General features: G+C 34.7%; 1 protein-coding gene across 6 annotated transcripts in view; it reads right to left on the bottom strand.

Annotated features, from left to right (window-relative positions):
* Positions 1-17,588, bottom strand: part of REPS1 (RALBP1 associated Eps domain containing 1) — an 87,132-nt gene that overhangs the window by 1,743 nt on the left and 67,801 nt on the right. For 2 of the 6 annotated variants that reach the window (XM_036903671.2, XM_036903668.2), the window contains exons 10-19: positions 16,682-16,762; positions 11,149-11,236; positions 10,311-10,412; positions 8,240-8,312; positions 6,810-6,928; positions 5,915-5,979; positions 4,066-4,251; positions 2,951-3,046; positions 1,412-1,560; positions 547-652 (exon numbers count right to left, since the gene is read on the bottom strand). In XM_036903671.2, coding sequence (XP_036759566.2) covers positions 547-652; positions 1,412-1,560; positions 2,951-3,046; positions 4,066-4,251; positions 5,915-5,979; positions 6,810-6,928; positions 8,240-8,312; positions 10,311-10,412; positions 11,149-11,236; positions 16,682-16,762 — 1,065 coding nt within the window. Of the gene's footprint in view, positions 1-546; positions 653-1,411; positions 1,561-2,950; positions 3,047-4,065; positions 4,252-5,914; positions 5,980-6,808; positions 6,929-8,239; positions 8,313-10,310; positions 10,413-11,148; positions 11,237-16,681; positions 16,763-17,588 lie in introns of all 6 variants that reach the window. The other 4 variants (XM_036903670.2, XM_036903669.2, XM_036903673.2 and 1 more) reach the window with 4 other exon arrangements.

Here is a 17,588-nt window from a genome sequence, read left to right as displayed (position 1 = left end):
AAAAAGAAACCCATTCCTCTCAAGTATAGATGACAGAAGTACACACTGGCCATAAGCACCATTTCTATTTAAAGGCTTGTCTTTTCTTTTCCACATGCAAGATGATCTAAATTGCTCCCAATCTCTCTTCTTTAGACCTGTTTAAGTCCCTGTAATAGAATATGAGTTATCTTTGATAAAATAACAATATTCAAATCACTTTACAATTAAATAAGAGTGTACAGAGCCATGTATGTAATCTTGGAGGTACCAGAGGTCATAACCTTTCCTCTCTTAGGTTTCACTATGGAAGTTAAGTATTATAGAAATGATGATACCTTATATATGTAGGATAAGGCAATCATACCAGAATAGAATATAAAATTTCTTCTATATGCAAAATTTCCTTTAATATTAATACCAAAGGTTTATAGAACACTTAGAGACATATTTCTCTTGCTACATGGAAAGTTTCATACTAGCATAGGAATTGCCGGATCACTTCTAAGTTTCAACTCCTGAGATGCTCTGAGTCCATGGAGCTTCCAAAGTAAAGATTGAGAATACCTTTAATTGTTGCTGCAATTCACTATTCAATCTGGCCAAAACCGTGTTGGTTTCTTTATTGCGTCTAATTGATGCCTGAATAGCTTTCTTATCTTTCCCAACAGACCTGAGAAGACAAAAAGGACAAAAAACCATAACCTTAATTTCTCATCTTTAGATTCTCTCCTTTCTTCCCTCATCTACCTCTAAGCCCAGAAAGTCAAGGGAGCTTCTTTGTCTTATTAGCATAGCTCAGCCTCACTTGCTCAGTTTCAATGGTTAACCAGAGTATGTGAACTTCAGAAGCTTAAGTATTAGTGTTATTGTCTTAACTATTCTTCTATAGAATCACCTGAGTTTAAGTTAGTCTAGAACAAGCATCAGTAAACTTTTTCTATAAATGGCCAGATAGTAAATATTTTAGGCTTTGTGGCCGTATGTTTTCTGCAACATACTGTTTTTTGTTTCTTTTCTCTTCTTTTTCTTTTTTCTCCCTTTTACAAAAATATAAAAGCCATTCCTAGCTTATGGGCCACACAAAAACAGGCCATGGGATGATTTTTTAGCTTATGAGCCCTAGTCTGCCAATTCATGGTCTAGAACAACCATAATTAAAATATCACTGTTATTCTATACCAAGTAATTTTTTAAAAGTCTCTTTCAGGGCTTACAATAGGGTGTTAAAATAAAATTGAACTTAATAGAAGGGAAAAAAGTGGGAATAATATTCTGTCTACTCATAAATGAGAAACTCTCCAAGAGGAACAGTTAAGAACCTGTGTTCAACTAAAGAACTAATCTGACCATAATTTCTTTCAGTTTGATATTTTTAATTGTCATCCTTTTGGTTCCAAATAATTAAGGGTGTTTAGAAAAACTTGATTACCTAGGAATAGAAGGTTGTGATGCAAGAACAGCAGCTAAGACACCTGTCTTTTGTGTGTGTTCATCAACTTCTGGCCTTAACTCATCTTCTGATTTTAATCTTCTTCGAACAGGTTTAGGTGGTGGAGCAAGAGGTGTTGTACCCTTGCTCTAGAAGACAAGAATTCCATTAATAATGAGTATTTCTTGAAGACACTTAGAGTTGGTACTTTGCTGATATCATGTGCTTTAAGCTTCTTATGCTCCAAAAATTAATAGTTACCTGTCCAACTTTAGAACAATTCATACATTTGCAGCGACAAGGAAAAGGAATACCTAGTTGACATCACAATTCCAACTGTATCTATTAGACAACTTTTTTAAAAAGGGTAACATAAGCTCCTGTAGGCCTGAATCTGACTCAAGACTATAATATTCTGTTTTAACATAAGCATGATATATATTGCTTAATATATACCTGTTTAATAAATATAAAAGGAAGTCTCCATTATGACCGTTTCCTACTCAGAAATACTAAGACATATCATCTTAATGAGTAAAGCAATTCATATATAAGTGGAAAGCTAGGCAATTCCTGAACTATCACTAAGATGCACAGTAATTGTAACCCTCGAAAATGAGTGGATATTTTGTTGGAAACTGAGAATCTGTCCTCAACAGAATCAAATATGGTATTTTGATATTTGCCATAATCTGATTTGACCTGCTAATAAATAAAAATAAGAGTTAACTGACATTTCTTTGGTTAAGTACAATTTTTAATTTGTAGCTGTGGGTGACAAAACAAAATTCACTATTAAAAATCACAGACTACTTAATACAGTAAAAGGAAAGTGTCCAGCAAGTAGAATTTAAGCATTTTCTTCAGCAATATATGATGTTTTAGTAATTATTGGGAATGTCTGGATAATAAACAGAAAAAAAAACCCAATTTTTTTTTTAATTACTTAAATTTTTCTCTCAAGAGAAGTATATTCTTATCTGTAATTTACTTTGAAACACAAAAAACAGGTAAGAAGGATATAGATAGAAAAACCAAAGCAGCATAGTAAAATATCAGTGGTACAGTCAAGGTGTAGGTTTATTGATATACAATGTAAAACTCAATTTTTCTGTATGTTTAAGAATTTTTATAATAAAATGTTGGGAAAAAAGGATCTCTAAAACAGTGAAAGAAAAAGTGCACAGAGTATAACATTAACCTTAGACGAATGATACTTTTTACCTATTATATTTAAGACTGTAGTAAAAGAAACTGAATTTAACCAATATTTGGAATACAATAACTACATAAACTGTGAGAACCCATGGCAAGCACTAATATAGATGATAGGCTCTCATCTCTTAGAATTTTTAAATAGATCTTGTTCTGAGACAGACCACATGTATTACAGTTAAAGGCAGTGGGATGGGTTAGATGACCTCTAGCTAACTGTATTCCTAAAAATTTTGTCATTTTTAAAAATCTTATGATGTATTAGTGATTTCATATAGCATTTTATATGTAAAAATGAATACTTTTATGAAAGTCTTCGCATACCACATTGGTGGGAGCACAGGCAACTGTCTTCTCTTCTATTTTACTATCTGTTTTGGCAACTCGAAGAGAACTTGCAGGATCAGAAGCTTTTTCAACCTAGAGATGAATATACTATCATTACTAATTATATAATTACAATTATACATAAATATGTATGTAACAAATCAGAGAGTTAAGAAAATATTCATTCTGACAGTAAGGAATCTGAGTCTCTCAGGGAGCAGGGAGGGCTGAGGAGGCAGCCACAGCACCACTTGGGGAAGCCCTTGTGGGTGGAAGTGGGGAGTGTGCACCTACCCAAGGGGCCTGGGTACCAGCACCCTGTGCATACCTGCACCTCAGGCCCGCCTCCTGCCTTCCTGAAGGGGCAGCCCATCCCCTTACTAGCCCCAGCGCTAGGCAGAAAGTCACACACTCAAAGAAGTGGCTAATAGAAAATTTTCCATGGATCAGGTCTGTAAGAAATCTTTATCTAAATTATGCCAAATAAAAATGGATTTATGGATCTGTCAGAGGCTCAATATGGGTTGAAACAATCAGAGAATTTTAGAATTGCTCTGGTCCCTCCATCCCCATGTTTATGTTTAGTGAGGTCAGGGATCCCTAGAGAAGTTCTTGCCACTAGAAATAAATAGTCTCTTGGAACACTGTCTACAAAGATTAAATTTTGGCATCCTGTAGCCTGTAAGTCTACCTAAAGTGACTTAGTCTCATACAGACTGAGTGTAGCTATAGTAATCACAGCCTCTTATAACATGGAAATCTTCACCAAATCACAATCAGATGCTTAGCAGTAAGATGCACCCTCCTGCCAGGGTTTCAGCCAGGACCAGACAGTTGTGCTAGTGTCTTTTCACATGACAGCTAACCCCCACCCAGATTATGATTCTTAGTAAGCATTATTCTGCAACCAGCAGGTGTCTAAGGCCAATATAAAAACTGAGAAGCACAGACCCAGAGAACATAAATTCTCTAAATGCAGCAGCAGCAGATATTACTCACTGATGTCCCCTTTAATATCTCATTTTTGGGGGGGTTCTGTGTTTACAGACAGGCTTATGAGCATGATGTGGCAGAAGATCCCCAGCAAATGACATTAGCCCTTGAAAACTGACCGGCAAGACCTCAAGATGTTTCTCAGCTTCATCATCTTGTTCTTCATTTACATTTGATGCAGCAAATACTTCAAATTGGCTGAAATCTGCAAAATTCGGTTGTTCTGGTATCTGCTGAGGTGAGGTACTGGTGTGAGTTATTAGGCCATCAGCATCCACTGGGCGATGCACAGCGGGACCAGGGGCCTATACAATGGTTTAAAAGAGGAACAAACATTTTTATTGTTGCATCATGTCACAGAGTAGGCTTATTTTTTTTGAAAATATAAACATGCTGTTTTACTATCCTTAAATTCAAGGAGGTGAGCTATGACATTTAGCTCTAAAAAACTGTAAATGAAGTGCTGAGATACTCCAAAAATTTAGATGACAAACCTCCAATAAAAAAGATACTTTCACAAAATTCTTGTGAAGAGGGGAGGGTCTGGCTCTACTCTGATTCTCTACTTCATCTACTTTTTTCTTAACTGGGTTACTGCATAATAATTGGTTAAAATCAGTGCTCTAAGAATTCTCCCAACACTTTACTGTATTCCCCTCAATTTGTCCTCCACTCCTTTGCCAGACCAATCCTTCTAAAATCTTCAATCTAAAAACACATTTACTGAGTATCTACTTTCAGCCAAGTACTATGATTCTAATAGTGAACAAACAAATAAGTTCCTGCCCTAATAAAGCTCACAGTCTAGTACAGGATAAGAGATAAGTAAACAGGAAGTTAAAATACAGTGCGAAACATTTTAGGACAAAGTACAGGATGCTATGGAAAAAATCTGAAGACTCTTCCCTGCTTATGCTTTAAAAATTCTTAACTTTAAATAAGAATTATATTCTTCTTAGTATGATATATGAGATGCTCTGCCCCTTCCTCACCTCTTCAGTTTCATTTCCCACCACTACAGTTGTACTGAACTAACCTGCTTTTACCTGAGGAATATGCCAGGCTCACCTCACACCTTTATGGCTTGTGGATGCCATTCCTTCTTGTTGGAATTCCCTCTCCCCAAGAAATACCATTTTATCTTTGAAATCTCTGCTTAAGTATTACTTCCTTCATTTACTTACACCTTTTCAATGTGACCCCTGACTTTATTAGCTAGTGAAGCTGTGCCAAAGCATTTTATAAATATATCTGCTGCAGCCCTTCTATTATAATTGTTGTTTATAGGTCTGCCTTCCCCACTAGACAGGTTCTTGAGTCATGAGACCAATTTGCTGGGTTTCACACCTTAATCTAATTGAAGTATATTTGTTGGCACTGTAGATAAATTACTGAAATACTCAAATTTTAGTATCTTTCAATGATTAAGAAACTGTCTTTTTAAACACAAATAACCAGTTACATTATAAGAATATAAGAAAAATCAACCAAATTCAATCATGTGAAAGGTAGTCAGTCACATAAAACTATTAGCTATAATCCAAAATCTATCTTGGAATATAATAGTTTCAATGCAGATCAAAATGCCATCAACCTGGTAGGGATGCAAAGGCCATTTAACACTTTCTTTACAGATGCCTTTAGAGAGTCACTGAGGTCACTTGGAGTCACTGCTGGATCCAGGACATAAATGGCTATCTCCTAACTCCCAATCCATTATTCTTTCCAAGATATTATCTCTTGGTTCACTTTTAAGGTTCTTTCAAAAACTAATTTGAATCATTATTGGAATTCTTATCTTCCAAAATAAGACTTAGCTTCCCAGAATTAAATGCTCATTAACAAGGACAGTTAGGTTCATTCCTGATCTTCATAATAATTCTAGGATAGAATCAAATACCTAATTGACAACTTGGTCATGGGGACAGTAATAACTGGTGTTTAATAATGAATACATTGGAAAATTACCTGCGAAGGCTGTGGTCTTGGAGGCACTGCAGGAGGATGAGCAACAACTCCAGCCTGTTGTTGTCCTGTGTGAATACACAAAACTTCTTTTTAGCAAATATATAATTATTTTGCCAGCAGAACAAACAGGCTGGAGGAATGTGATCAAATGATGATTTCTAAGAATGTTTGCTAAGTATTAGAAGGTACATATTCTCTTATGGAATTGTCTAGCTGTGAAATCTCAGCCTTTTCTCAGATCTCATTTCTCTTGTTCTATTGCAGTCTCAACAAGCTCTTCTCTTTGCATGATATTATACATTCTTGGTTTTCCCACATTTCTGACTGTTCTTTAGCTATCAAATATGAAGACCTCCAAGTTTTCCCTTTTCAATTAACACTTCACTCTGTCATTTCTACGTAAATGATTCTCAAATAATGCATCAAATATTCTTAGCCCATAAGCCCAATGGCCTGTTATTTCCTTTTCCTCATCATTCCAAACTCATGTCCAAAAACAGAATATCATCACCCTCTGTCCTAACTTCTCTATTTCTGAACAACATAATAACCATATGACCAGTTATATAAAAATTGAAACCCTGGAGTAAGCTCTGACTCTCTCCTTTGTAAAGCTAATTTAAGACTTATTGGCTTTCCTTCCCTGTTATCTCCATATCATTCTTTTAAAATTTCTTGTAGCATCTCTCAGCTTCCCACCCTTATCATTTGAACTCAAATATACTTTGGATAGTCCTTAAAAAAAAATGTCCTCTCATCTGCTAACTTTTAAATTCAATTAATTTCTTAAGATGAACATCAAAAAATAAGATATATTAAGAGAAAATTAAACAAAATGTTGTGTCTTTCACTTTACAATCAAATGATAATAAATACTGTGGTTCTCTAACCCTACCTGTGGTAACTGTAAAGGTCCGATTCATATCTAAAGACGATGATCTAGAATGAGAGGGCTGTGGCCTTGGCGGGGGAGGTGGTGGTGCAGTGTTATCAGGTGACGCTCCTGAATGAGACCTGCAAAATTCACCCTGTTATAAATAGTTGTACTACTGATATTGGAGCTTTTTACTTTTTAAGCATTCAAAGTTGGCTAAGCAGCAAAGGATCTTATTGGTGTGACATTTTCTCAAGTAGGTACACCAGTAATACAATAAATAAATATAGTAATGTTTATGATATGCACAAAACAAGTGGTTACTGTGGCAAATAATTGTTTTTATAAAGCATAATTATATATTTTAAAAAATTTCAACAAACTTGAAAACAAAGTAATTAATATCAATTCAAGTAGACTGCAAACCTAACGTAGTTTTTCCCATTCATTATAAAATTAATCTGAAAAACTATTTTCAAAAAAAAGAGAAACTCTACTTTCAGATATGGGTAACTTTTAACTTATTTCAAGTTTGATGTTTGGTAAATTGAGGGAGAATGTGGCTCAACTATTTGAGGTGCGATTCCTGTGTCAACACAGGCCATCTTATTTTAGAGGCAACATACCTCTGCTCCACTAGCCCTAGAGATTTACTTATTTGCCACCAATGTCTTCTAAATTCTGCAGAGTCTCATGGACTTTGGCAGTCTGACCCTCACTTAAAGGGATAAAATGTAGAATAAAACCTAAGATGACTGAGACCTCTAAGAAACACAAGAACTACTACATGAAGTAGCAGCCCTTTGACTCTTTAAGTTTTTTAGAGACACTATATTACTAGTCTCTTTTTATATCTTTCTAGACATGTGGCAAAACGTTACTTACCACATATAAAAAGCAAGGGAAAAAAGATGCTTCTGTCTTGCACACAGTTTTCAGTGGATGATAAAGCCCTTGCAGACAAATCCCTTGCCATCCTCACCCTCTCCCACTCCTTTTTTGTTTGTGCCTGAAAAGTTCTACGTAATGCAGATCTTCAGGGTGAGTAGGCAGCCAACACTAAGCTGTAGTTCTAGATGGAGTGTTAAAACAGAATTCTTTTGCTTCTTGCCATAAGGCTATAACAGAAATCTGCACATTTATTACAGAAACAGACTTTCAATGTTTACCTACTAAAAGGACTGTAGGTACTACTACTAACAAGAAGTTATCAGCTCTTTGTAGACCTTCTTGCATAGGATACCATGAAGATAATAAGGGTTCTTTTTGTTTTCCTGTTAAAAGCTGGAAAAAATTAAAATTATTTCCTTTATATAAATCAATAAGTAACCCAACAGCCTTCAGAGAACCAAAGAACTGAAAAGAATAATTTATACTTGGTTCTAAGTAATTCTAAATATTAAAATGTAATGAGATGTTTTAATGAACTTTTTATTGACAGAAATACTGACCTTTGATGAGTAACATTGTTCCCAATCTGTTCTGGGTCCGAAGTAAAAGAGTCTGAACTACTGTAACCATCTGCTGATTAAAGGGATATAGTCTATTTAATAATAACCATTTCCTTACTTTTTACCCTATGTACCCCAAACAAATAATAACTGAATTACTGTTTCAAATCAGAGGTATTCAAGGACTGGCTAACAGGTTAACAATTCATCCTAGTGTTATTAACTGTAAAATTTAATATATAAATCAATAAATTGTGGCATATTTATACAACAAATTACTACACACACAGAACATGTTACAATCTAGAAAAGTTAATATTTAATGGCAAGGAAATACAGAAGATTGTAATATAGTACATATGTCACCATTTCATGTCACATAAAAATACATGCACAGCACACAGACTAAGGCTGACAATGAATGTTAATCACGACCATTTTTGGAATAGTGAGATTATGAATAATTTAAATTTTATTTTATTATATTTCTACAATAAGTATGAATCACTTTTGTAATGAAAGAAGTCATTTTTAAGGAAAAAACTAGAAATATTTTAAAGAAAACTAATGAGGAAACATCATTTTCAGTTTTCTCAAAGTGAAGGAGCAGAGAATACCAGACAGGTAATGGTTGTGACATAATAAAGAAATTTTAAAATAGAAACTCTATTTGGAGGACTACTACAGCATACTTTCAAGAATTATAAAAAAAATTGAGGGGACTTATTATTTGGTTTAGCTTCATTTCAAATGCATCTCTTTCCTTTTTCTTGTCAAATCACTGAATTACTTACTTGGTACAAGAAGGGTGCTGGAACTAACATATTTCCATTTGGATGTTCTAATAGGAATCTCAAACTTAAGATGCCCAAAGCTGAGCTACTAATTTTCCCCAACAAACCTGCTCCTATCACAGCCTTCCCCAATTCCTAATTGCTCAGGCCAAAATCCCTTGAATCACTCCTAACTCCTTTCTCTCTTGCATCCTGTATCACATAGGTAAGCAAATCTTGTAGCCTTTTCCTGCAGCCTAGCTTAAGCCAGAATCTGACCTCTGCTCTGCACTTCTATCACTGACGCCCAAGGTCAAGCCATCTTTGCCTGCTTGTGTTACTATCACTGTTTCCTAAATGGTCTTCCCCTGCTTTGTCTCTTGCCTTGTTCTGGCCCATTACTAATACAGCAACTAGAGTGACCCTGTTTAAAAAAGGAAGGTCAGACCTTGTCACTTCTCCATCAAAACCTTCTAATAATTTTTCATCTCATTCCATCAGTCTTACACTGACCCCCAATTAGTACTGTGCCACTTGCTACTTCTGCCTGCCAAATTCACCAGCTAGTTCTATTTCAGTATTTGCTTGCTTTTACCAGTAGAAGGCATGTTTCCTAAATCAGGGTTTCACATTTGTTATTCCCTTTGTCTAAATGTCCTTCCTTCAGATATTCATGGAACCAAATCCCTCAAGTTTTAATTCAAATTTTAACTCAAATGTCACCTTTTGGTAAGGTGGTCTTTGACCACCTTATTTAAAACATCACTCCCTCTCCCCTTTTCCAGCTTTATTTTTATTTCAGCATTGACTACCTCCTAAGATATGAGTTACTTTCTTTTTCCTTTTTCTCTTATCTCTCCTACAGAACGTAAGCTCTATAAGGGCAAAAAATTTTTTTTTCTGTTTTTTTCACTGCTGAATTCCCCCAGTGTCTAGAACAGAGCCTGACAACAGTATTCAATTAACACTGGCTGAATGAAAGTATATACAATTTCTTGTAAGAGAAAAAGAAAGGAGCTCGTGAGAAAGAGCAATGGACTCTGGCTAATTGAGTCCATTAAAATTAAAATCTGGCTAACTGAAAGGGATGGCAAAACAGACGGCATACCTTGAAACACATTCAGGTGGCAATGGGCAACCATTTATTCATACAGAGGGTAGAGTACTGAAGAAGATCAACTAATCTCTACTTTATTCATTGAAGATAATATTAAATAGCTATACATTTGAGTTACTCAGACTCTAAATCCAGACTTAATAAACTTCAAATGGAAGATGTAATGCAATCTTTCACTTACCTACAGTATTTCCAGAAGCAAATTTCACTGATGAATTTATCTTACTTTCTTCTGAAAGGTCAGAAGTTTTCACAAGTAATGGGCTAGTGGGATTAGTATGCTCTAGTAGAGAATAGGTAAAAATACAAAGTACAAGTATTTGAACTAATAAATTTATGAACTGCGGAGTACAAGACTTTGTTTAGGTATTCAAAGTAGCAGCAGGTAAATCCAGGGGATATAAGACAAAATAGTATTTTTAATAAAAACAAATAAAAACCTATTGGTAGAGAATTTTGTTTTCTGCTACAATAGAAGATACTCTATACTGAAAAAGTGAATTTGCATGTTCACACTTTGTTAATTTTATCCCTATAGGGCAATTAGTTAAACAAAAACACCAGAGAAATGGCTATAAAATAAGTAATTTATGGTAACTGACTTACACGGAAAATAAATCTACCTCTGAGAAACCCTAACTAAAATGTGTAATCCAAATGAGGAGAAGCTTCAGAAGTTCAAGCAGAACATACAATTTTGAAGCCAAAATTTATTGTAACTTACATCTCTTCAGTTGAAAGTAAATTCACAGTGATCATAAAAACCCACATGATATTAGAAAAGTCAGTTTCCAAATGTCCTTATTTTAAAACTTTATAATTTAAATTCAATAATTTCCTTTTTAAAACTATAACATTAAAATCGATACAAGCACACATATATATATATGCATACTTGTGGAAAATACTGTGTTAAAAAATAAGCATTTAGAAAAGAAATGTGAACCCTGACAGAATAATTACTTGTGTATTTTAGTTTGGTGCTAATCTAAAATACAAGCCTGCAGCAGCATCCTTACCACTGCCAGTTCTCTTAAGTTCCATTTCCTGCATGTGGATTTTGCTTGGAGTCATCCGAATGGGAACTGGATGAACAATAGCAGTATCCTAGAGACAAATGGGAGGAAATACAGAATTTTATTAAAAATGCCAAGTTGATACCACAAAATAATCAAAACTAACAACAATTTAAAAACTGTTGGACAGACTTTCTCATTCAAATTAAGGCAAGTGTGAAAATTTTTAAAAGCTGTAGAATTATATTTAAAAAATTGGGTTCACTATATATGCCTAGTAGTCTGATTTCTTTTATAAAAAGTACATTTTAACTTTTGAGTGAAAAAAAGATCTTATAAAAATACGATTTAAGATATTATTCAAAAGCAAAATGTGAAATGGCCTGATGAAATTACAAATCTGAACCTTTGAGATTAAAGTTAACTATTTCATGAGAATCTTAAAGACTAAGTAACAGACTGAACTCATTTTCACTAAACTGCTCAATAAAATGTGACACTTCTCTTCTTCTTATATAGAACAAAGTTAATGAGATACCTGTTATAACAGTAGCATGATACTTACTTTCTACGAATTAGTTTTATAGAACTGTTTAAAATTTAGCATGAAAACTTTCATAAAGGAATCCATTTTCTAAGAGGAATAACTAAGACTCCTACTCTAACATGTATAATACTTTTCATCCCTGTAATAATCTGACATTCCAAAAATTCATGAGTGGCAAGTCTAGTTAGAAGCAAGTAACTGGCAGAATACACTTCTGAAATGAATAAAGAGAGCAACAAAAGGAAGAGAGGATCCAGACAAATGGTAGCCTCTCAGAAAGGGAAGGGAAAGAGAGAGGCGCACCTGTGTACACAGACAGGCCTGGCCCAGTTGCTGAGACCTCCAGGGGAACAACCAGAATAGGATCAAGCATTTGGCTTAATAGCAATAGCCCTGCTCAGAAAACACTGCAAGGCAGGTTCAACTCCTTCTAGGAGTCAGTTCATAATCTATATATGCCACTGCTAAAGACTTAACTTGAGATCCTTAAACTTCAAGTATCAAGTACTGAGTGAAGTTTATAATTTAGTGTGAAGGATAATGGCCTTTCGGTTTAACTCAGACACCGTTTTGGTGACAGTATGCAGTAACACCAAACCTCTGCTGGAGAAAGTGAAGTTTCAGCATACCACCTCTTGTTTGACAGGTGTTCTTGGCTTAGTCTTATAATCTCTAAATTTAAACAACTTATAACAAATGAATTCTTTATTGCAATTATACTGATAAACCCCTTCATAGTAATTTTCTCTCCTCAGAATAGTGATATTCTAGACATAGTTCATGTATTATTCCATAAACCTAAACTAAACTTCCCTTAAAACTCTAAAATTATAAAGACGAAGATTACAGATAGAAGTTTAGATTTCTCATGTAATAAAGAGTTACTCTCAGGAAAATATAACAATACACTAAGATGCTGTGTGTTGTGTTACAAAGACATGGCTTTAAGAATACCTCTACTATTAACTTAGAATAGCAGAAATAACTACTATTGAGAATTGGAATTAAACACTGTTAAGGCAAGATCAAAAAAGAAAGAAACAATAGTTCATGAGACATTAAGTTCTTACTCCAAACTCAAAGCAAGCGAGGAAAAAACAAGCAAGGAAAACATTAGATGCTTTAACTCATAATATCCATCTAATATATATTCTGTGTATATAAAATCACACTTATAAAGGCTGTAACAGTTGGAAATATTAAGTAGACTTTCCATGTATTTCCAGCACAATAAATGGAAGTCACAATAGTGACTCCAAGATAAGAAAATCATGGATATTCTATACATTCTTCAAGTAATTTGCCTAAGTTTGTGTACCAACAAATCAATTTTCTGTTGCATACCTTAAACTACTGGTTGCTATGAGCCTGCAATAGCTTTACTCCAGTGGCTCCTGCTGCTGGCAGGACAAGGCAAATCCACCCATCACCGGTGACCAGGCCTAGCCCCAGGCTAGTGTATGAGAAGTTCTGTTTGTGACTAATGTACAGCAGGATAAAGAGAGCTTTGACTTTAAGCATTTCAACAGCCAAGTAAAGAGTCTTGAATGCTTCTAAGCTTCTGAGTCCTGAGCCACAAGAGGCCAAAGTAACACTCTCTCTGCTGCAAACTAGCATCCTCAAATTAAAAAATTTAGAAAAAAAGTATAAAGACCCACTGGCAAGCTCTGCCCATTCTCTTCTACCTATTCAAATCACCCAAAGACTTCAGGAAACCCATTCCTAATCATTCATAGCGTATGTGTACCATATATTTGGGTACCTGATTTTATACAATTTAGTACTTTATTGAATATTGTATTATGCTCATTTGACTATATTTTCTACTTACCTAAAATCCCATTATCCTGTCTGTCTGAATTCATCCCTGCTTACTAAGTAAGTATTCCTGTGTCACTAACTTAGTTCAGGTGCTCACATCTCTCTCTCTCGTCCCGTCCGTGCTTCACATTGCTGTCTGAGCGCTCTTCCCCAGCTACCTCTTCCTCATCTTGTCATGGCACCACTTGTTAGCTCCTAGGGTCTGTGATACCCCTGTTCTCCTTGGTCTAGCATACAAAGATCTTCCCCCTCTGGTTTCAACCATTCTTCAGGCCCTATAATTGCCCCATGTTACGTCTACCCTATACTCCCACTGCACTAAATTGACCCTGCTCATGAAATTCTGTTCACAATGCCCTTGTCCACTTCTGCCCTTCATAGTGTCATTCAAAACTCAGCATACCAACATAACCTCATTTGAGAAAACTTTCCTAAGTACACTGGGCTGAGTTAGTCCACAGTTCATAGCCCACTGCTTTGTTCATGGCTATTTACGATAATTATCACAATCAGCTACATTACCATCATCAACTTATAATGATTAAGCTGTGGTTTACTTAAGACTGGATTTTTGTTTTTGACATCTTTGTATTCCTAGAGAATATCACAGGTTCCTAGAAGGAGGCTCCACCAAAGCAGGTTGAGTCGTTTGGGCATGTAAGTGATCAAGCTAACAACTCCCTTTTCATATCCTGAATTACTCAGAAGTTCTACAGCACTCAAGATCAGGCATAAATCATGACAAAGACTAGTGTATTACACTTCCTATCAGTCTAGAATTTCTTAGCAGAAATAGTTTCTACAAGAGGCTATTAACTGATAAGCAGTTGAACAAAAGTAATCAAGTTTCTGGAAAAGAGATATCAGAAATTCAATTTCACCACAGTGCTGGGAGCCTAATAATTAATCATCTCAGTTTGCACGTGAGGTCACTACACTGTGTAATAGCTGTTTCTAAGTGCTATGGAACACTTTGAAGCTTTTCACAGACTTCCACTCTACTGAGCAAATGGCTAATTATCAAATATTGGCTTTTAAAACATATTCCATTAAGTATTTCCAACACTGTAAGGTATGTAAATTCAGTATTAAAACTGCAGTGTTTTCTTTTCTCCTAGGTGATTTTCTTCTATTCTGAATGCACCTTATTATAATCTTCTTTATAAAAACCTTGCAAAAGATCATTTGGGATTGTGGCTACAGACTATGTTCTGTAGACAAACAATATGTCACTTAAGTATTAAATGAAGGCTAAGAAATTCAGATCCTCAGTGAGGGCAGGGCATTCTCCTACTGGAAAATTTTAAAGTGAGATTACTACTTGGAGAATAAAGTTTACATTTAAGTTTGCCACCATAAAGCCAAAAGATATTTCTAGGTACTATATTATAAAATCTATCAAATTCAGAGGTCTAAACTGAAGTTTAAAATGTCAACTATCATTTTAAATTGTTCTAGTGCCTCCTGCCATACTAGAGACAACTAAAGAAAATACTGAGCCATGTTATTTTAAACACTGGAGCTGCAGCTCATAAATTTGAGTATTATTTCCAAGAAGTTATAAAAACATCATTGTTATTAAGTCAAGTATTTTGTTGTATTTCCTGCTAGGCAAGAGTCAATTTGTTTTGCTTCTGAGTTCTAGGTTTTTATATATAATATCTAGGTTCTTTCATGGCCTGACAAAGAATCATACATGAATGATTATTTTCCTCTCTCTTAAGAGTTAGGGAATAGAGTGTCTTCATTCCTACATTAAACCTTCCTTCCCAATAAAGTACTTTAAAATAAAACTGAATTGTATTAAGTAGGAGATAATAATAATATGGAGACATGAAACTTAGAGCAAAGGCAAGACTTTCTTTTAGTTCACAGTACTGGTCACTTCCCAAGAGACCTGAATTATAGCTGTTAATAAACAGCAAATATTTTAAGTGTTGCCTTTTTTATTTCTTCTTAATTTTTCATAGATTAAAACCAAAGATTAATGCCCTCAAAGTAGCAAGAATAGAGAAGCAAAAGGCACAGATAATCTACACATTAACTGTCCTTTGAATAATTAACAGACTATAAAATTGATACTTAAAACACTTCTTTCCATCCATTATCCATTTGATTTCAAAATAGCATCCTCCATATTTCAAATAGATATAAATTCTTTAAAATAATTAAACACACCTAAGATCCATGAATTCCAACTGTTGGCGATGTACTATTATCTTTAAATGCCACTTCTCCCAAATCCATATTACATAAGAAGTCATTTTTACATTTAATTAATAAATGCTGGCTACATTTAATCAGGAACACCTAAGATTCTAGAACACTTTGGGTCACTTTCTCCATCTTTCCACTCAACTCATCTTTTAAAATCCTACCTTTACTCTCTTCTTCCCTTCCTACTTACTTCCTCTTTTTTTTGGAAAGGTACTTATTATTAGCATGTCCTCATTAAAAGAAAAAGCAGGAGTGAACAGTGAGAATAATGATTAATGACTAAGGTTTTTAAGTTCTCAAGTAACTTGAGGGACAAGTGGGCATATATGAAATTAATTCTATAGGGATATAATTTATTTTTGAAATCAGGATGTGAACTTTGTAGCATTTTCAAAGCAACACAGTAAACCACAGGAAGACAAGACAGAGGTTCCTTTGCACAATAGAAATCTGACCAAAAACTCCGTATTGTTTTGTTGAACTTGATTTTCTTTAACAGAACTCAACAAATTAAGTCTAAATACTACCATCTGGACTGTTAAAAGATGACATTGCATATTTACATACATAGTACATATTACATGATGTGTAAGCATACAAGTAAAATAGTATTTATCTAAGTGTCACTGTACTGAAATAAGCAGTAAATGCTCAATAAAACAATAAAACACAATTAGCAAATGAAAACAAGGTCAACTAAATTGATTTTCACAGAATGCTACTTTAGACACATGTACCAGATTTAAAACCTTAGTTTTTCTCACCAAAATAACTAAATAGAGAATGATAAAAATGTTCTTTCCACAACTAAGCACACAAAAATTGAAAAGCCTGCCACCGTTTCTCTCTAAGCACTCCACTGAATCATGCGTTATCAGCTAAACACCATAATGAATGGAATTTGGGTTAATAAAATTAATTTCAAACAAGCAAGCTAAGTGATTGACTTACAGGATCAGCTGGTGCAATGTTAGAATCAAATTGGGTCAGAGTTTGTGAGCTTGAAGAGCGTTCACTAAATGTCTCCCACTGCTGAACAGACAGAGGAGAGACAAGTCAGCATGATGAGAAAGATGGAGTAAAAGATCACTGGAGAAGATTTAGCAAAGTAATTCAGAGGTTGCACTGCAAGTTGTGTTTCATAGCCCTGATAAAATTCCATAATTTCTATTTTTCCATAACATTTTATACTTATTATGCTAAGTTACCTTGTAATGTGAGTAGCTTCACAATCAAATGTGTAACAGTAATTTATTGTAATCTCTATGGAAGAGATTCAAAGTCTCACAGAATTAAAATTCAAAACACAATGTAGGAAGAGTCTAGGTGGTATAAATGGTGACAAAGTAAGAATGTAAAGGGTTTTGTCTTGACTAGGAAAGAATTCCTTCAAATCTTCTTTTAAAATTCTAAGAGTAATGTACTGTATTGATCTAGTGATGTTAATGAATCGTGAGTCCCAAAATTTTGGTCAAAACAAAGCAAGTCAATGTGACTTGCCAGTGCGACCCCTGAAAGATGATTCTATTATGTACGTGCACATATTTTATACATATGTATAGAAATTTAATATAATTGTAAAATGCAAAGAATTCTGGAATTAATATATGTTTGAGCTTATGTCAATCTGTAGCAAGTCAACCCCTGCAACCAGCACTACAAACAGGGCCATGCCAGATCACAAGACAGAATTGCCAATCAGGCACCCACCCCCGACCCCATGCTAGAAAAATCAGAATGCGGCCACAATGAGAGCAAATAAAGCACCTGAGTATGTGTTATATATAGAAGATGTATTTTGATATGAAACACTACTCTTCTCAAAGAGGTACACAAATATCATATACCTCTTAAAATA

The sequence above is a fragment of the Manis pentadactyla genome, chromosome 12 (assembly GCF_030020395.1).
Source record: "Manis pentadactyla isolate mManPen7 chromosome 12, mManPen7.hap1, whole genome shotgun sequence".
NCBI lineage: Eukaryota > Metazoa > Chordata > Mammalia > Pholidota > Manidae > Manis > Manis pentadactyla.
This window is presented reverse-complemented; position numbering and strand designations above follow the sequence as displayed.